This window comes from Berghia stephanieae, chromosome 6 (assembly GCF_034508935.2).
Source record: "Berghia stephanieae isolate SIO BIC M18660-M18661 chromosome 6, UCSD_Bste_1.3, whole genome shotgun sequence".
Taxonomy (NCBI): Eukaryota; Metazoa; Mollusca; class Gastropoda; order Nudibranchia; family Aeolidiidae; genus Berghia; species Berghia stephanieae.
The window spans coordinates 14725939-14747244 of NC_088365.1; the positions used below are offsets into that span (position 1 = coordinate 14725939).

Consider the following 21306-nt stretch of genomic DNA (forward strand, 5'->3'; position numbering starts at 1 on the left):
CAAAGGGTTTACCAGTTAAGCTTTCACTCTCAGTTGTGTATTAACACTATTTTTATCGTAAACAGTGCTCGGACGTCATTTTCCCTCAATCATTTATCCGGACTTGTTAGTTACCGGTTTAATAATACAACGGAACACATCTCGAGTCTTGATTCATCAGCGATCGGTATTGAACTGTCGATAGTGCCATGCGCTGTGGTAAAGAGTCAGAAACCTCAGAGCAGCTGGTCGAGCGTTGTGTTGTGACGAGCCTACCGGGCTGTTTTGTGACTGTACACAAATGAGAATTCACCACCTGAATAGATCATCATAACAATATTGTAGTGTGGGACAATTAAAAGGTGCTGCTTCCAGAATTCTTTGTGGTTAATTTCAGTTGCAGCATTAAAAGTTGCCAAATAGAACCTCGCTTGGTCAAACAATACAAATATTTTGACCCACTACGAAAAAAGTTTGTTATTGAAAAAAAAATGTTGCTAAACAGGGGTTTCACTAAAGTGTATGTCGCTAGTTAAGGGTTTTTCCATTACTAATGAAATATATGTAGTATGATGGTTTCATACTTCTTGTTTTTTTAAAAATATCACTTTCTGTTATGGTCTCCTTCTATTAATCTTGCGGTATGCTGCGCGCCGTCGCACTTGCGTGGGGATAAAACTAGTGGCGCACCTCGCTTCAACGTTATTCGCCTCCCGACTCACGTTGAGAGCGCTCCTAATTGAAATAAAACTATTAGATAGTAAGATTTAATAGTGTGTTATTTCTATTTATTTATTTGACAGTGTCGCCCCTTCCTTAGAACCAATCACGACCCTGAGCATTGCGCAAGAGAAAAAAAAGCCAGCATATCTCTTGCGCAAAATAAGATATTGTTTTGTTCTATCACTCCCTTTTCATTCATCCCAAGCCTCAAGAAGCCTGCCACACTGCCTGCCAAAATAGCGGCACTGGCAACTACATCTCATTCTCAACAACAAAAACTACACCTCATTATCAAGAGCTATCTCGCCACAAAACCTCTCAGAACAACTCCATACATCCTCCCTATCACATCTCCCTCATTTACTCCATCGACTATATTACACCTTCCTCATTAAAAACTACACGTAACTTGAAGAAAACTACAAAGAGGCTTCATTATTATGCCCCCTGCAACCCAAATAACAAGATATTACATATAGTAAATAGATTTTTTAACAACAATCCCCCCCCCCCCCCCCCCAGGAAAAAAAAATCATCTCCTAATAATACAAAGTATAAGTATAATATTTGTTGGCAGCACAGGTGACACATATTTCAAATTAAATGGATAATACAAACTAATTAATTTTTTACATATTTAATCATATATTCAATTGACATAAACAATGTAAAAGAAAAAATCTAAATATATCTTTGGAAATCCTTGTCATTCATCTGTCTCCAATTGCAGCCTGCTCAGATTTTTAAAAAGAAGAAAAAGAGATCAGATAAAACGAAATGAAATGGTTATCAAAAAAAAATATTCATCAATAGCACTATGAAAACTATAGTCAAATAACATGATTTAAAAAAAAAAAACATCTCTTTTTTTTTTTTTTTTTACTTGGTTAATGAGGAGATTTAATTAAACAAAAAATTTTTTTTACAAAATAAGATAAAATAAAATTCCCTTTACAGTAGAACTCGGATACAACGGGAATAGTGAGCAGGACTAGCAAAAAAAATCCCATCGTAGCCGAGTCCCACTATATCTATGCATACGGAATTTGAAGCGAAGCAATACTGAGGGAATTTTTTTTTAAACAGAAGGACCACGTTTCGAGTTATCTCCCTTAGTAAATCAATCCGACGACGTGACTGACTTCAATACGATTCAATAGTCTGATGTCACGCCGCCTGGCAATGGCGGCCATCTTGGTTCTAAACAAAGAAAATCATTACGTTTTATTCTTCATGCTGGCTAGAACCTTTCATATGCCTTGTGATCAGAATATGTAAAAGTCAAAACATGATCAAATTTATGTGTTTTTTTTCCTCTGGATACCCTTTATGCTCGCCAGAGAAATATTTCATACGGCGTCCGCCATTGTTCCGATAGTTTAGAGCCAGTGTTGCTAAGTTACATGCGTCATTAGGAAGGAAGTGACGTTACGACTATTGAATCCTATTCCTGTACCCTCGAACCATCATACCTCACCCCCTCTTCTACTTCAAGACACAAGGAGGGTTGGAACAATGCAACATTTAAGTTTAATTTTACCCTCTTCCTTTCCTCTACTTTCCACCCATTCCAACTACACCACTGAGTGCACTTAAATTTAAAGTAGTGCACAATCCTAGCCTCAGATTTCACAGAGAGCTCTTCACCATCTCACTCCTCATTGGGCATAGTCACCTAATCAGTCACAAGACACATCCCTCACTCTAAGCGTAACATGCTAGTTCTAAGTGTATCAACATGTTGATCGGCCAGTCAGGCGCCTCTTGCTAGCCTTTTATTGCGTGGTCATGGGTACCCAAAGTACATAGAGAGATGGCAATAGTACACACAATAACTGCAATTTGCCCACTCTCACCTCATCTCAGTCCCCTGTAAGTTATGTGTGTCATGTGTCCCTTCTGCTTTTCTTCTTGAGTACGTAGTTTTTATCTCAACCAGGTACAGTGGAACCTCCCGATAACTACATGCCACGGGACCGAGTTTTTATGTCGTTATCCGGAGGTGTCGTAATTTAGAGGTTTCCAAGATGGCGGACAAAGTGGGCGTGGTAAGGCCCGCGGGACCAGTTTTTATTGACATTGACAAAACAAACAAAACATTGTAGTATATTCCTCTTAGAGGGTTCTTGTGCGTGTGTCTGGATGAGACTTTTAGGTGATCTGAACTGAGTACACTGATAGTGTGCTCCTGGAATCTACATCTGTTCCCTATTTAAACCATTCCCCTTTGTCTTACTTTTCAATTGTAAATCTAGAATGTTTTTTACTATCCAATTTTCTTCCTTTTTACTGGCGCTGATATGACATAGATGTGTCACAGGCGCTTTAAAACCCTTTAAAACAAACAAAGTTCCTCCTCCTCCTCCCACAAAAACACTACTACGCTACTACTACTACTACTATACTACTACTAATACTATCATTATTATTATTACTACTACTACTTCTACTACTACTACTACTACTTCTATCACCACATAATATCACATTTTCCAAGATTTTGTGTTTACTTGCTTACACTTACATTTATACCTTGGTTTTTATTAATGCATATCAGCCAAGATTCGGCAAAAAAAAGCTGCGTTCTCATTGGTTCAAGCAGGAATCGTTTTTATAAACTTTTGAGTACTCATACTCGGTATTTTTAGTATCAGATATCTACGAAAACTGCCGAAAATCGCCAAAATGATGTCGTTATTCGGAGGTTTTATCAAAAAGTGCGTCGTTATTTGGAGGTTATTTTTACTGATCTTAAATAGAAAAAAAATCGGGACCACGGGTCAATGTCGTTATCAGGAGGTTGTCGTTATTCGGAGGTGTCGTAATCGGGAGGCTCCACTGTACTAAACTTGCAACGCACACCCCATTGTAGCCGTGTTCCAAGAAATACTTCCCCGTTATAGCCATGCATGATTTATATGAATTATATAGGCCGTAGAACGAGGATTTTTAAATTTCCCGTTGTAGCCGAGCTCCCATTGCAACTAAGGCCGTTGTATGTGAGCTGTACTGTATTCCCCATAGGGGAAATTTGTCTCTAGGGTCTATTCCAAGGAAAGACTGGAATAAGCCAGGTGTCAGACACAGTGCAGCACTGCAAATAGAGCTAGGGTGAGGTGACTTGCTCAAGGCCACATAGCACAGCGGCGGGTGATCAAACTCGGTACCATTCGGGAACAAAGCAAAGACCATACCGCTGAGCCACGCTGCCCCCAGTATTAACAGCAAGGTTTAAAATCCTTATAAAGAATCTTATGTGTGAGATTTCCATTGAAAAAATATCCGAGTGGTAGTAATGTAAATTTGTTTTGATTTGTGATCTGTTATTTCATTCCAGTGAAGGTCATGATTTTGTTAGTTTAAATTGAACCTCTTTTTAAGTTAAGAGAGTAGACAATGTTTTTTTTTTTTGTTTTTTGTGCAAGACTATGATAAGAATTTCTCGATCAGGTTAAAGAAGTACCACTAACAAGTCTGTAACCACTTTTTTCCTACCTTGTCTCCTCGACTCTTTGCTGGATTCTTTTCAAACTCCTAGCCTCCTGAGTGAGACCAGAGCTTTGTAAAATTTGACAAACAAGCCACCCTGCCATGGTTCTGGAGATAGATAAATGTACAGTTGAAACAAATGTATTCCAAGTTTATGAAGGGCATTTCCCATATTACCATACCCAACGTGCTTCAAAATGCTTTATTTATATTTTCAGTAAGATGTACAAAAAAAAAATTTCATCTCACTCAGCTTTAAGCTGTCCCCGCGGAATTATGCCATTTTTGGGGCAAAATTATGCCAATATTATGCCAAAAAAAGGGCAAATTATGCCATAAATTATGCCAAAAATCCAACATTATGCCATAAGTTATGCCAAACATCCGACATTTTGTAAAGTGGTAATGTAAATTTATAAGCTGAGAGAACAAGTAAATCAAATCAACATTAATTCACAATACGATGACAACGATATTAATGACTAACTAAATCTAATCACAACACTGGTGATAACGTTTAGGCATGCAACAGGGTGGTGAGAATAACTCAGACATAAAATAGTATTTTGAGTTGGATGTCATTTTGTAATTTATTAAATGGTTGTCTAAAGCTAAAAAGAAATTTAAGAAATATTACATGTACCACTTACAACAGAGAATCAATAAAATTGTTATAAAACATGAAAACAAGACCCTTGAGGTTATCCTCACTCAATGATCGTCTGCGGTCTGAAAAGACCAGGTTGTACAATGAAAAACTTCGCTCTGCATCAGCTGAATTCACAAGAGCATAAATATACTTTCGTGCACATTTTGACAGCTGAGGCAACTCATCTGCCTTGCTGTTCCAGAATATAGTGAGGTCCACTGGCAACCCCCCAGACACTTTAACCGCTTGTGGTCCCACAGTTTCCCTGTACCAGTGAAACCCACTCTCTGGAACAGCAGACAAACCAGGCAGAGCACTCTGTAAACGATCTTTGTTAAAGTCAAATGTCACCAGTCGAGTTGGATCAAAAAATTGAATTTGCTGTAGAAATTCAACTGCTGGTTGGCCATCTGGGGTCATATACTTATCAACCTTTTCTGACACTGAAGAGACAGCTTGGCAGTATCGGTCCTGCAGAGCCAATTTGTCCTTTGAGGGCAGGTCTTCTGTGAAATGCTTAGATGCTTCCCTCATGCTGACTCCACAGCTTCTAAAGGAGTACTGCAAACTTTCAAGTTTGGACCATGCCTGGATTTGAAAAATAGAAGAAAGAGAGAGAGAAAAACGGAATCATGAGTATGATTTGTTGGCTGGCTTACAAGAAGTATAAAATAGAATGAAAGTGATGATTTTATTAGTGGTAAGAACACAGGCAACTTTTATCAGACTTTATGTGTTAAATATAGTTTCCTGTGATTAAGGCAATGACGACCATTATGACTAGAGTAACGATTTTTTTTAAAACTCAAAGAGGGAGGAGTGATGTGTTAAATCTTAGACTGGACTGAGTTGATACTATACAACAGAGGAAATACAAAAAAAAGTCTTAAAAAAGCAATACATGCATAATTATGTGTTATAGGCAAAATAGACCTGCTGAAATGAAAGCGCCTTACCCTGACAGCAACTGTTGATTGACTTTGAAACAAGTCTGTTGCGTGCACAAAGACTTTGCACTTTTCAGAGATGAAGTCCATTTCTGCTTTAATTTGTATTCTGATATCTGCAGACAGGCCGGCCAGGTATTGGAGTGAGTCACAATATGGCACTTTAGAGTGGCTACCAAACGCCGGTTTTTTTTGAAAACGAAAATACAAGGCCAAAATTTTCGGCAAAAAAGAGCCAATATTTTTTTTTTTTTTTTTTTTGGCTAACGGATGCGGAAGGCCTCAGGATGCGGCCGCATCGGGTGCGATGCGGCCGCATATTCCTGTGGGGACAGTTTAAGCACTGGTTTTGAAAATACTAGCATGTCACTGCCTATAATTGGAGACTTGTTTTATGTTTTTGTTTTTAAGGGTTTTACGGCGCTTGCAACACATTAAGGTCATATCAGCGCCAGTAAAAAGGAAGAAAATGGGATAGTAATAAGTTCTAGAATTACAATTAAATCACCCAAGAAAAAGTAAGACAAAGGAGAATTGGATCAAATAGGGAACAGATGTAGATTCCAAGAGCACACTATCGAAGTACTTAGTTTGAGATCACCTAAAAGTCTTATCCAGTCACAAGCACAGGTTCCCACAGAGAGGAATACACTCACATTTTTACAAATCATATAAAATAAGCAAACAAAACATAATACTAATACATTACATAACAGAGAGATGATTTACAAGGAAAAAAATATCATCTCCCAAAACTAACTATACATTTGACTGTTTTCCTCTCACCAAGGGTATCCGGTCAGGGCCAGGACAAAACCAAGTAATCTCATTCCAAGACAAAGACAGAAAACTAGTTGGAAAACAGATATAGGGGGATAGAAGACACAGTGAGTACCTCCCTGCCCACTATGGGAGGTCAGTAATTGGAGACTTATTCACACCTAAGTCATGCTGGGAAATATGTGTGTAATGTAACTTGTCTTCACGATGAAAAAAAGTGTAGCCCCCATAATTCACTATATGAATATTAAGAAATTCGGCTATCCCAACAGGGACAATATAAAAAAGATACTGTGACAATCCCATTCCAATATTTCCCAATTGTATGTCTGTAAACAAAAATTAAAAGAAAATACTGTAAGTACTGCTTACAGTTACAGTAAAACTAAAATTTATAATTTAAAAAATTAAATATTGGATGCATTTCACGTCTTGGTTGGATCCAAATTTCCATTGGATCAGAGTTCATTGTATGCAGGTTGTATTGTAATTGTATGGACAAAACAAGTGCATGGTGTCAACGGAGAATTATCCATGTTGTCCAAGTTGGAAGATAGGGGATTGTGTTCTTTCCCAACAAAGACAAGTTCTTTGAATGAGTTTCAGAACCCTGGTTCCCTGATTTACAGTGCAAGGCCTCATTCACTGAGCCACCTCGCCTCTTCCAAATGTGGTCTTATAATAATGAAAGGATGCCACAGTCAGACAAGAAAGCAAATTTTGAAATCGACTGCCGTGGGTTTTCAAAAAATTCATAATGCGTGGATTACACTACAACCGTCAGTGATATTTAACTGACTTGTAATATAAGATGATAATACCAATAAAGCAAAGTTATATATAACAATTTTGTGTTTCCAAATTGTTTGAAAACAATACCAACCCTATAACGGCCCCTCCTGCAGTCAAAACACCAAACTTATAGGGGCCTTGTGCAATTCCCATAGCACCAAATCCAATAGCTGAAAATAAAAAAAAGAAAGAAAAAGGAATAAAATGAGTAAATCTAAAATATTACGACTTTACAACTAAAATATTTTTACTGAATTGCCTACTTACGATTTTCCATTTCTGAAAATTTTGCAATAATTTTATCTAAAAATGAATGTAAGAGTGAAAGTACTTTCACGCACCAGGAGGGTAGGCATTAAGGAGACACAAGGTCTCCCTGATGACTTTTCTATCCTGAAATTAGGGACCCCCCCCCCCCCACATAACTATGGAGTTTTTTAGGCAATGACCATTTAAACGTTGGCTTGCCTGCTTTTTTAAGTTCATCAGCAGACCCAAGTTACCCCTGTCATAATAGGTGTCTCGCAACTTGTGTGGCAGCAAGTATATCTTGCAAAGCCGAGATAGATATCACAAGGAAAATATTTGCTGCATTGCTATAGTTCGTTTCATAATTCTAATCCAAGCCTGGAGGTGTTTATCTTTAAAACTGTTTGTTATTTTGCAGTGACAGTACCTATTACACATTATGCCCACGACCAGAGAAAAATTTTATATCCATACATTAAAAATTTTCCCTTGAAGTTATATAAAATTACTCAAACTGTAATAGAGTTTACAGAACAGCAAGTCATAAAATAATATTCCACCAATGTTGCTTTTTAAAAATAAGCATAACACTCCCATGAACATTCACTCAATTCACGTGCGTCTTTTTCCTGGCCTCAACAATCACAAGACATGACTGCTACCTCATTAAATCACACGAGTGTCAACTTTTTGTGATCACAAATCACGATCATTGTACTATTTGTCATGCATTTATTCATTCATACAACCAAAGGCATAATCTAATTTCATTTGCTTTTTTGACATTCCAGTTTTACATTCTTATTTTTTTGACAATGAGCTTATAATGCAATACAGTGACAGTGAAAAGCTTTGAAACTATTTATTTTCAATCATGAAAGACTGTATTGTGACATTAACAACAATCATAATCATAAGAAAAGAACGTAGCATGTATTCTGTATCAACAGACATGTTCATCAATTCTATACAAAAGATTCTCTAAATAATTTTCCATCAGGAAAAATATCCAGATTTTTTTTTTTTAATGTGATTGGACAAAAACAGATTGAGCTTTTATAAATCACAATACCCACTAAATCCATCAAAGCGCTTTACAAAAAGTCCCAAACCAACAGAAACATTTAATATGACATGACGCCCGTGAGTCACTAGTACATTTCTTTTTTTGGACAGAAACAACCAGCCATGTACTCATTATACACCTGGATACAGAGAGAAAATGTAAAAAGCCTTTCCAATGACTCAACTTTGCACTGCCCAGAAGATGAGTATACCATAAGACCACTGTCACTGTCACTATCTCGATGCTCTCATTTCATACCAAGGCTCAAAGAGGTGATCAACATTTTCAATACCAAGCATCTATTGTAAACAAGTGTACACAATATTCAAGATTACCTGATGAGAGAGTGAGTTCCCACACTGATGTCTTGTTCTTGTATGCAGATATAGTTTGAGATAAATGTCTGGATTGAGAATGAATGAAAATATTTTTCTTTAATAAAGGTAATTAGAATTTCTATTTGTCACTTCATAAACTCAACATATTATTCTAGTTGTGTTGTGTTTTGTTGTTTTGTTTGGAATTTTAGGTCATTATTTATTTTTATTTTTTTTATTTAGTTTTTTAAGTTTCAGGTTAGAAACTTTCTTTTCTAACGAAATATAACCTCACCAATTCAATGAACATAACATTATGTAATTCTAATTTAGCTCACATGGACGTGCACTCATTTGCAGGTCTGATAATCCAATTCCATATGGGCTCCTTGTTGTAATGGAAATCTCAAAAAAATGAGGCAACATATTGTCCATTACAACAATGTTAAACTAGGCCCATAAGTGGGTTCAGATGTCAGACCTGAATATATGTACACGTCGGTTCAGATCATAAAAAATAGTCTCAAAACTGTACTGATAAACCAACAGACATCCTCTATACCGGACCGAGATATAGGAGTGACACATAAATAATTTCTAACGACTAATAATACACTGAAAGTTAAAGAAGTTCATCAAGACCTCTCACTCAAATTTTTGTTGTGGGAGAACTTATCTTTATAAAGTTGAGCTTGCGATATATTGAAACCTTTTCAAGAAAGAATAAAAAAATTCAAATTTGAATTTGACTGCCACATGGTAGAGAAGATGGTTACAATTAAACAATCACAATATTGAGATACGTCTCTCTCAAAGATTATCCCAATCATCAATGTCATGTTATAATTGCTTGTGAAAGGAAAAGGTTAGTTAAATGTGTTTGAGTTAAATAATGCTGTATCGTTCCATCCAGTGTTTCATTCAATGACAGGGATAATCATGGCCATGTTGTTTAACTCACTCGACCCTAACACCGACTATATCCGTTATTTACCCGGATTACTTTTACCCCATGCCCATTTATTACATTTTTCTGAGACAAATTATAGGCGTAGTATCAAAGCTAATGTTTTAAATTTTGAAAAGTGTCTAGGATTGAGTGAGTTAAGAAAAAGAATAATAAATTGTGCTCAATTCATGTAAATCCTCCTCCCTCTGTCCCAAAAGAAAGAAAATTAAATGAATCAAACAAATGATAATGTTAGAATTTTTTTTTTTTTAATTTAAGGGGAACAAAAATCATACACAAGTTTATTTATCGCCCAAAACCACAAGCTTTTAACCAATCAATACAAATAATAACTTATAGACATTTTCCCCACCTCACATACTTACAACAATGAGAGAGACAGGAACGAGAGTTTAACCGAGTCCTTGAGAGCAGTCTTCAAAACTTCTTTCGGCAGTAAAATTCGACTCTAAAAAAAAAAAGGTATAATGGACCATATTAATTAATCTTAAATTCATATCATAATAAGAAACCCTGATTCTTGTATCAAATTGGAAAATTAAACATACCCAATGCTCTCTCTCTCTCTCTCTCTCTCTGTGTGTGTCTTTCTCTCTCTCTCTCTCTCTCTTTCCTCTCTTCTCTCTCTCTCTCTCTCTCTCTCTCTCTCTCTTCTTTCCTCTCTCTCTCTCTCTCTCTCTCTCTCTCTCTCTCTCTCTCTCTCTGTGTGTTGTTCTCTCTCTCTCTCTCTCTCTCTCTCTCTCTCTCTCTCTCTCTCTCTCTCTCTCTCTCTCTCTCTCTCTCTCTCTCTCTCTCTCCCCCCTATGTTATTATCATTACTATTACTATTAGTATCTTTATTAATATTATTGTTAAAATTATTATTTATTATTATCATCATCATTATCATTATTGTTAGTATCACCACTACAATGGGCACAGTTTAATTGAAACAGCACTGGTACACGGAAATTATTCCAATTAAGCGGCATTCCAATTGGCCAATTCCACAAGGAGCAACCTACATAGACCTATATAACACCCTTTCAGTTGTTTTCTAAAATGTTATCCTCCATTTATTTTTTTAAAATCATTTAATATTATACAATTGTGTCAGCATGATGATACAAGGAGAATTAGTCACAATATACAATGACCACATATGTATACTAACCTGTCAACACTCCTTTCCTCAAAAAGAGGCCAAATGAATCGAAGACACATGAATCCAGTTCCACCAAAAATGACAACACATTGCATTATATTATCATCATCATAAGAAAGATAACAATCGTTCAAAACTTACAGCTAAACCTTTCCTCATAGCTTCTGTCTTGGAAACACTTTTCTCTGCTTTGTCTTGCTTCAAACCCTCCATCATTGCACTGAGACAAAATCCAATCATCACAGTCCGATACAGCATGGTATTCAAGATCTTTAAACCCTCATCTTCAAAATGACCTGACCTATTGTTGGGAAGTTATAAAATTAAATTGGATTAAAGAAGTACAATTAAGCACACAATTATAGAAAGGGAGAAAAAAAAACTTCATTCTGTATAGAATAGAATTAACCTTCAGAGGCCATAAAAAAACATCCAATTCAAGATTTATCTTATCTAAACCTTCTGGGGGTTGGCCTTTGGTACCTTAAAATGGTATATGTGTTTTGGCTCATTGCTCATTAAAGTAAAATATTTTCTCATCTATTTCGAGCAGGTAAATATTTCAATAGAAAAATAAATTAAGCATATAAATGTAATCCACAATCAAATTTTCCACATCAGTGAGCACTTTACCCAATTTCCAGTTTGAGAAAATGATGAGCTAAAATTTCAGCTCCAGTTTATTACTAGAGACAAATGATGTTGGCGTTTTGGGTTTCCCCTTTGTAAACAGAGAAGATGATCATTATGATATAAAACACAAAATAGAAGGTAGTGACGATTATCAATAGGTATTCAATGCGTCTTAAAAACCGTTACTCCTTGTGTTTTGTCTTTCATGTTTTGTTGATCATCTTGCCTGAAAATAAATGGGAAACTGGTCTCTGTTGATATGTTGGAGTTGAAATTCACCTCATCATTGTATCCCACTTTTTCATGCTTCAAGCAGCATTCTCTACATTCTACCAAATCTCAGATAGTATCTGGGTTGATATGAAAGTCATAATCATAGTTCATCTCTGAATGATTTTTTTTTTTCTTCTCATAATTTCTTTCATTATTTATCTTGTACTTGTATTACTGTAAGCTATTTTCACCAGCGAGCAGAAACGGTGAGAAAAGCACCTGTCTCACAACAAAGAGACTTAGTGGTGGTCCATGGTGTAGTTGAGATTATCTCAGTCTCACCAGCTGGGCTACATAGATCTGGTTAAATATACTTTGAGATAGATAAGCATCCTATTAAAAGGGTAGCAAGCAACTGATACTGTCCACTTAAGGATCTGAAAATCATGTTAAAAATTCCAGCTCCATTGGCCTTTGGCTGTATAGGATTTCTTGCAAATGAATCTAAAAGTAAAAGTAAAAGGTAGATTTTTCAGTTAGAATATATAATAATAAAATCTTACTTTATTCTGTACATATGTTTAATTCTGTCCCATCCTGATTCAGTAGCCATAATTTGATTGACTTCAAATTCACCAACAGTCTTTGTAACGATCCCCTCTCTTCTTTTCATACGGAATCCTGGTAGACTGACGACTCCTTCTGACTCATTGTCTGATATACTGTCATAACTTTCACATTGTGCAGTGAGGAAAATATGATGACGTATCAGTTTCGAAAAGATAGAATATTGCATATCGGATCTGTGTGGGTTTCTCGATAGGCAACGATGCAATACAGTTGGGGGCAAACCTTGGCTTGACTGCGTTCGTGTGAATGAGTCATACAGTTTCTTGACAAGATTGTCTGTTTCTTCATGAGGCATATTGAAAAGCTAACTCAAGCAAAACCGTCATGCAAAAGTGCAGATCTCTCCATAGACGTTGCTTTCTTTAACTTAAACTATAATTTAATCATCTCCTCCTACAGTTTCCGACATTTAATTGAAAGTTACTAAAAACATGGTATGATGATGAAAATAATAAACATCAAGAATTGATTGACATAAAAACATATTGTATGATGGCACAAGATAATCAGAAGAAAAAAAGTTTTGTTAGTTTTAATTATTTAATTACAGGCTGAAAATGTACTCTTATTTATGCCTATTTGCCTTTGATATTAACTGACAGATTTTGTGACCTGAAACTAAAACGATTGTATTTCCAGTAGTGAACACTATAAGGATTTCAATTTCAGTAAGGATTTTTCTGAGATGAAGTTATGGCATGAGGGCGGATAAAGATAAAGCTAAGACTAAGAGAAAACGTGCGTTAATGGGAATTTTGATTTGAAAATTTCTGATTTTTTAAAATATCCAAAGCTCAAGTAAAGTAGTTTGGTCTTAAGTATCATGTCCTAGTCTAGTTTATTATCCACCAACCATGTCCATGCTCATGTCGTCATACGAGAAAATGAATTGTCACTGATTAAAACATTAGAAAGAAAAAAACCCACTCACTAATTGATAAGGCAATTTCTCCTGAAGAGATAACATATAAGTCATAAAAATGTTTCTGTATTTTGTTTATTTATTTATTTTTTTAAACTCTTGTCGACTTGGGACTAGGACATGTGTTTACCTCTCATTTTGAATGAACGAGCTATCTAATGACTAATAATGAAATGTACGAGGGCTCTTTCATAATTAACCGAAAAATGCCTGTAAAATCCGCGTTTTTTATGCTATCAACAAAATTCTTGCACGTGTTCATACCTTGACTCGTCCTTCATTTCTCTACGTAACAGCCAAGTCTGTCGACACACTTCTGCCAACGCCGCACCATGGAATAGATACCCTCTCGGAAGAAATTTCCGTCAAGGTTTTGTAGCCATTTCCGCACATGGTCAACAAGCTCTTCATCGACATCAAAGCGCTTTCCTGCCAGCTCACGTTTCAGTGGCCCAAAGAGGTGATAATCAGATGGTGCGAGGTCTGGACTGTGTGGTGGGTGTGGCAAAATCTCCCATCCATATTTCTCTAGCCAACCTTGCGTCACTCGTGCTGTGTGGGGTGTAGCGTTGTCGTGTTGCAAAATGACCCCGTTGGTCAACTGCCCTGGGCGCTTTCTGCGAATGGCCTCCCTAAGCTTGTCAAGAGTTTGGCAGTACCTTGCAGCATTGATTGTTTCTCCAGTTTGTAAGGTTTCGAACAGAATAACACCACGACTGTCCCAGAAAACAGTTCCCATTATTTTCTTTGCTGATGACTTTGAATTTCTTCGCGACAGGTGAGGATGGATGTTTCCATGTCATCGAATCTTGCTTTGTTTCTGGGGTGCAATGGTGCAACCAAGTCTCATCACCGGTGACTATGCTGTCAAGAAAAGTCACATTGTACCCTAGAAAGTCTCAGCCGGCGTTGGCAGTATGCCCGTGGACCCTGCGTGAGCTCTTGCTTCTTCTCAAAAGTTCCCTGCAGATGTCCAATCTTTGTTCTTTATGATTGTCTGTCAATTGCTTAGGAACCCATCTTGCGCTGACTTTTCTGTAGCCAAGTTCATCAAATACAATTCTATGGGCAGAAGTATCCGAAATTTCAAGACTGCTTGCAATTTCATGAAGTTTCAACCACCTGTCTTGACGAATAAGCTCATCAACTCGCTTCACATTGTCTTCTGACATCGCAGTTATCGAACGCCCTCTCCCTTCCCTGTCTGTCAAGTCGGAATGGCCGGCTTCAAACAAATTACACCAGTGATAGACTTGTGTACGGCTTATAACATGCTCACCATATACACTCTGAAGTTCTTTATGAATTTCGGTAGGATTCAGACTTTTGGCGTTCAAAAAACGTATGACAGCTCTGATTTCCTCCTTTGACCAAGTTTCAAGGTGGGCCGCCATCTTTAAAATCGTCTAGAAATGGGCCATTCCACGTCAAGTGGACCAAGGGTGGGAACCACACCCCTTTTGATTTTCCTCAAACTTGGCTCAATTGAAGATACTTATGAGACATGAAGAAAACCAAATTTTCAGTTCAGAATATGGATATTTGAATTTTTTACAATTTTTTGAAATTTTATCTCAAAACGTGTCAAATTCAAATTTGCTTGTGGGTCCATTGTTGAGAGGCTATAACTTTTTTATTAATAAAGTTAACTCTCTCAGATTTGGTAATCCTGTACAACTTTTAGCTTAGATTACAATTATTTAAAAGAGAATGAAAATATTTTGGAGTTATCTGCCCTTCAATATGGCTCCCCATGCTGTTCGACAAAAAAAATGAATTTTTTCAATATTATTTTTCATGACTTTAATCTTTCATTTTTGGTCATAGATGATTTGTATCTCAATAAATAACTTATGGACCAACATAATATAGCAAAAATATGGGTCTGGTACTATAATTTTTCGGACAATAATGCATAGCGTAATGCGTCGTGCACCAAAATTGCAAATTTTTGTCAACTTCAAGGCTCAAAACGGTCAAAGATGTCGGCTGGGATTTTTTTTCAAAATTTGATATATTGTGCAGATACACTATTTCTATAAGCACATGGAAGCTTTCCTTGTATTTTGGGGTGCTTCATGAAAAATTACCTGCAAAGAACCTAAGTATCTCAACTTTAAGTTACAAAGGGGCATAACTCAATAAATTATTTAAACCCACAAAATCGACTTATATTACACTGCACAGATAACAAACAAAGCTTAAAATGTTTGGCTTCTAACAAACTCTTAAAACTAATAAATTCAATGCTTACAGTTTATTTATTTTTGAAAAAAGTGCGAAATAATGCATTAAAGTTCAATAATTGTAGACTACACACCCATTCAGATATATCAGGGTGGAACGAATGAAAAAAAAATATCCAGCTCCTTTAGATTTATCATTTTGTGTGCTGGAATGTTCTCCAGTTAAAAATAGCTTGTAAAAAAGAGATAAAATTAAAGAAGAAGAAAGGACTTTTTGCCGAACCTGACTCTAAATGAGGTAAAAGAATAGCGGATGAAAAGGTAATTGAATTTTTATAACAATGAATATTTGCGGCTGTGTCCTGGAAAGGAAGACTGTGTTTTAGTCACAATTGATGGAGAAAAAACTGAAGTGCAAAAGTGTTTGATACTTGTTAAATTGAATGAACTACATGCGCAACCTTTTAAAAAGTACTCTCAATAACTCAATGTAATAATATTGGTTTATCAAAATTCTGTGAACTCAGGCCCAAATGGTATATTACTGTAGGACCAAAAGGAAAATATTCAGCTTTTGTTAGTGAAATGCATCAAAATTCAAAGCTAATCATATTAGCTGTTCCTCGGGATAAATTTATCTAATCTGAATAATTATGTAAAATAGTGTGTAATATTGAAAATCCAGAATGTATAGTTCATCGTTGTGAAAAATGTCCTGGAACAGACAATCTGAAAGCATTTCTTAATAATCTCTTTTCTCAAAATGATCTTGATCTCAGTGATGTGCTTCCATTCAAACAGTGGTGCATACTGACAGAGATACTTTATTAATACTGGAAGATACTGTTGAAAATATTACTGAAAAAATCTGCAAAGCAATTCATGACCTTCGACCACGTTGTTTCAAGCTGCATGTCTAAACCATGTGAAAGACACCCTGAGTGATAATACCATAGCCAAAGTTCTATTAGGTTTTGCTGAAAGTTATTCTTTTATCATTCAAGATACTGTCCGGGGGCGTCATTGAGACAATACACAATTGACACCTCATCCTTTTGTTGTATTACTGGGAGAATGGAAAATTAACTCATATTAGTATTTTTATCGCTAGTGAATAATTATACATGACATTGCACCAGTGCACACAATTATGAGACAGATGATGGGACATAAAAATAAAGTGATTTACTTCAGTGATGGAGCAGCATCACAATATATAAACTATAAAAATTTTCAAAATAATGTCATCATCATGAAGATTTTGGATTGATGCAGAATGTCACTTTTTTGCAACAATCCATGGGAAAATTGCCTTGTGATGGAATTAGGAGAACTGTGAAACAGTTAGCACTTTGAACAAGTCTACAAGCTCTATATGACAACCAGATCTTATGCCCAAAACAACTTTGTGAATGGTGCTCTAGCGACATACATGGCATAAGATTTGCATATGAGACTTCTAAAGACCTGGAAGCTAATTCTATAACCCCACTCCATGTTTTGAATTAGCACAGAGAATTCTTGGAACACAGAGTCATCAGTGTTGTTTTAGCCAATATCTATTTAAAAACTATCTTTTAGTAGAATTTTTGTGGATCATGGCACTAGCAATTCATTTCTTGATATGAGTATGAGTAAGGATGTCAACCAAATTTCTTTTCGGGTAGGCATGTATGCTACAGCGATTTATGATCAGGGATGAAAGTGGAATATAGTAACTGTAGTTGACCTCTCTGAGGAAAATTTTGATGTTCTAATCAAATTAATGCATCTTGACAGTCACAACATCTATATTGGCCACAAAAGGAAAGAAATGGTTTCAGATTGTCTGTTGCACATTTTTCACAAGACGAAGCATACATTCTGGATTTACAATATTACACAATGTTTTATTTAGTTATTCAGATTAATGAATTTATCCCTAGGTACAGCTATATATGATTAATTTTGAATTTTGATGCATTTCCCAAAGACAAACTGAATGCGTTCCTTATGGTCCCATAGTAATGCACCATCGGGTCTAAATTCACAGAATTTTGATAAACCAATATCATATTGAGGGTAGGTACTTTTTAAAAACTTCAGCATGCAGTTCATTCAAATTAACAAGTATCACACGCTTTTGCACTTTAGTTTTTTCCCCATCAATTGTGACTGAAACACAGTCTTTCTTACCAGGACACAGCGGCAAATATTCATCATTGTTATAAAAATTCAATTACCTTTCCTTTAATCTCATCTGCTATTCTTTTACCTCTTTTAGAATAGGTTCGGCAAAAAGTCCTTTCTCTTTCTTTAACTTTCTCACTTTTTTTACAAGCTATTTTTAAGGGGAGAACATTCCAGCACACAAAATGATAAATCTATAGGAGCTGGATAATTTTTTCCAATCATGCCACCCTGATATATCTGAATGAGTGTGTAGTCTACAATTATTGAACTGTTAATGCATTATTTCGCACTTTTTTCAAAAATAAATAATCTGAAAGCATTGAATTTATTAGCTTTTAAGAGTTTGTTAGAAGCCAAATATTTTAAGCTTTGTTTGTTACCTGTGTAGTGTAATATAAGTTGATTTTGGGGGTTTAAATAATTTATTGAGTTATGCCCCTTTGTAACTTAAAGTTGAGATACTTAGGTTCTTTGCAGGTGATTTTTACCGTGAAGCACCTCAAAATACAAGGAAAGCTTCCATGTGCCTATAGAAATAGTGTATCTGCACAATATATCAAATTTTGGAAAAAAATCCCAGCTGACATCTTTGACCGTTTTGAGCCTTGAAGTTGACAAAAATTTGCGATTTTGGTGCACGTCGCAGTACGCTATGCGTTATTGTTCGAAAAATTATAGTACCAGACCCATAATTTTGCTATATTATGTTGGTCCATATGTTATTTATTGATATGCAAATCATCAATGACCAAAACTGAAAGATTAAAGTCATGAAAGAAAATATTGAAAAAATTCATTTTTTTGCCGAACAGCATGGGGAGCCATATTCAAGGGCAGATAACTCCAAAAGTTGATAAATATTTTCATTCTCCTTTAAATAATTGTAATCTATGCTAAAAGTTGTACAGGATTACCAAATCTGAGGAAGTTAACTTGATTAATAAAAAAGTTATAGCCTCTCAAAAATGGACCCACAAGCAAATTTGATTTTGACACGTTTTGAGACAAAATTTCAAAAAATTGTAAAAAATTCAAATATCCATATTCTGAACTGAAAATTTGGTTTTCTTCATGTCTCATAACTATCTTCAATTGAGCCAAGTTTGAGGAAAATCAAAAGGGGTGTGGTTCCCAATTTTCGAAAATTTGGTCCACTTGACATGGAATGGCCCAAATTCATTGTGCAAAATGATGCACTTCATAATTTCTGGGAATATCCGTAAGGAAATAAGGAATATCATGTCGTTTACAGAATTAAAAAATCTCCACTGGTTGCTGAGCAATGGGCATTTTTCGGTTATTTCTGAAAGAGCCCTCGTAAGACCGGAGTTTCGAGATAGAATTTAGAATTTAACAAAAGTAAAGAGTTTATAGAACAACGAAAAATAATAAGGGAATTTTTTTATTATTTTAGTATTATTTTTTAAAATAACATAATAACAATACAACTCTCTTCCATCTCGGAGGTTTGCGCTTGTAGAAAACAAAATATTTACTTCAACTTTAATTTAGAAGTCTCCTTCACAACAAAACTGGCGTCCTTACTTATACTTATTTTCACTTTCGTTTTCTTAGTTGACAGTGGAAATTTTTGTTCGCAGTCAATGGCTTCTTTTTAGCTTTCGACTTTATTTATTTATTTATTCATTTATCTATTTATTTATTTATTTACTTAGTTATCTATTTTATGTCCATTCTATTAATTTTTCTAAATGATTGTATATCCACAAACTTTTCATCCCACTTCCAGTTTTTACTGGGACATACGTTGATTTTTTAAAAAAAAGTGTATTACATAGTTAACAGCGTCGTATCTCTCTGGGGGAAAAAATGCAATATTGCCTTATAGCCGTCATGTTAAATGTTGCCATTGGCTAGGGATCCCAAGAAAGCGCTTTGAACATATCTAGTGGATATTGCGCTATATATATATATATATGTGTGTGTGTGTGTGTGTGTGTGCGTGCGTGTGTGTGTTTGTGTGTGTGTGTGTGTTTGTTTGTTTAAAAAAAAAAAACAACAACAACAAAAACTCAGAGCTCAAAGTTCTAAGTTCTTATCGTCAGACAAAATTAAATGGTTTCGCTTTGAAACGTATAAGAGTGATCTTGTGTCCATTTAGTCTATATATAATATTATTATTATTATGTTAAACCCTGGATCGTGCTTTATTTCGATGTGCAATTGGTGCTTATGGCGGAAATGATCGCCATTTTGTTAGTTTTTAGAATCTTGCCAAATTATTTATTTTAATGGCATACTTATTTTACTCTCTAGTCAGGTCTTCATAGGGTACGCCATTCCTAGAGTCAATATATTTTTGAGTATCCAGAAAAGAAAAAAAAAAAAAGTCAAAATCGAATTGTATTATTGTCAGTTATTAGCTACGAAGACCCGAAGTCGCATCCCGAAATAACTACAGTAGGTTTATTATGTTTCTGCTTTCTTTGTCTAACTTATTGTAAATCATTCTCCTTCTTTTAGACTACGGTTTTATTTTGTTCGTTACACACTAAGTGCATGAACAGATAATGGCAACACGTTTACATAGCCACCAAGAGAAAATGGACTGAGTGAACTGTTAAAAACAAAAATGCGGCTATGTGGCTATGTGATCTAATGGCATGACACTCGCTTTCGGATCGGAAGGTCCTGGGTTCGAGCCTCGCTCGGCGCATAGTTGACTCCTTGGGAAAGACTCTTTACTCACATTCTCTCATCGTACTCAGGTGTAAAATGAGTACCTGGCCGTCAACAGCGTTGTCTCTGTAGGAAATAAATTGTAATATCGCCTAACAGACGTTTTGTCTCATTCTACATGTTACGTGTTGATGTCGGTCAGGGACCCTTTGTGAAGCGCTTTGAGCACATTTAGTGAAATTGCGCTATATAAAAAAAGCTCTAGTAAAGCTCTAAATATAAAATTGAGCTTTTATATGGAGCAATATACACTAAACGTGCTCATAACGCTTTACAAGGAGTCCCTAGCCAACAGCAACATTTAACATGTTGGAAGAGACGTGACACCCACTTGTCCACCTCCCCTAATCCCGGTTTCACTTCCCAATGGTGTCAACCTCGGGTAGTCTTGGGATCACTCCATTGGTGTCAACCTCCCATAGTCCCGGATTCACTCGACAATTGATTGTGTCCACCTCCCATACTCAAGGGTTCACTCCCTACTAGTATCCATCTCCCATAGTTCCGGGTTCACTCCCCAATTAATTGTGTCCCCCCCCCCCCCCCCCCCATATTCCCGACTTCACTCCCCACTGGTGCCCACCTCCCATAGTCTCTGGTTCAATCCCCACTGGTTCCCACCTCCCATAGTCTCTGGTTCAATCCCCACTGGTGCCCACCTCCCATAGTCTCTGGTTCAATCCCCAATGGTGCCCACCTCCCATAGTCTCTGGTTCACTCCCCACTGGTGCTCACTTCCCATAGT

The 21306-nt window shown here is 36.1% G+C and overlaps 1 protein-coding gene across 9 annotated transcripts; it reads right to left on the bottom strand.

The window, feature by feature from the left end:
• Positions 1–1323: 1323 nt before the first annotated feature.
• On the bottom strand, positions 1324–19432 carry LOC144974544 (uncharacterized). Of its 9 annotated transcripts, none has more exons than XR_013645757.1 (9): positions 19358–19426; positions 12515–13004; positions 11247–11406; positions 10327–10409; positions 9010–9077; positions 7451–7529; positions 5273–5428; positions 4198–4299; positions 1324–1433 (listed from the first exon to the last, which is right to left on the bottom strand). XR_013645757.1 is itself a non-coding variant. In XM_078917508.1 (8 exons), the coding sequence occupies exons 2-8, from the start codon at positions 12874–12876 to the stop codon at positions 1409–1411; spliced, it is 879 nt and encodes a 292-aa protein (XP_078773634.1). In that variant the 5' UTR covers positions 12877–13004; positions 19308–19432; the 3' UTR covers positions 1324–1408. The 9 variants fall into 9 exon arrangements, 7 of the variants coding, with proteins under 7 accessions (XP_078773634.1, XP_078773633.1, XP_078773635.1 ...); XR_013645758.1 differs by having other exon boundaries at positions 5797–7529; XM_078917508.1 differs by lacking the exon at positions 5273–5428 and having other exon boundaries at positions 19308–19432.
• Between the last annotated feature and the right edge of the window lie 1874 nt (positions 19433–21306).

Coding starts and splice junctions, on each gene's coding strand:
- LOC144974544 (XM_078917508.1), bottom strand. CDS start 12,876: ATGCCTCATGAAGAAACAGACAATCTTGTCAAGAAACTGTATGACTCA. Junction 9,078..10,326: donor TTCCTGTCTCTCTCATTGTT/GTAAGTATGTGA, acceptor TTCTCAATCCAG/ACATTTATCTCAAACTATAT. Junction 7,530..9,009: donor GGAACTCACTCTCTCATCAG/GTAATCTTGAAT, acceptor TTTTATTTTCAG/CTATTGGATTTGGTGCTATG.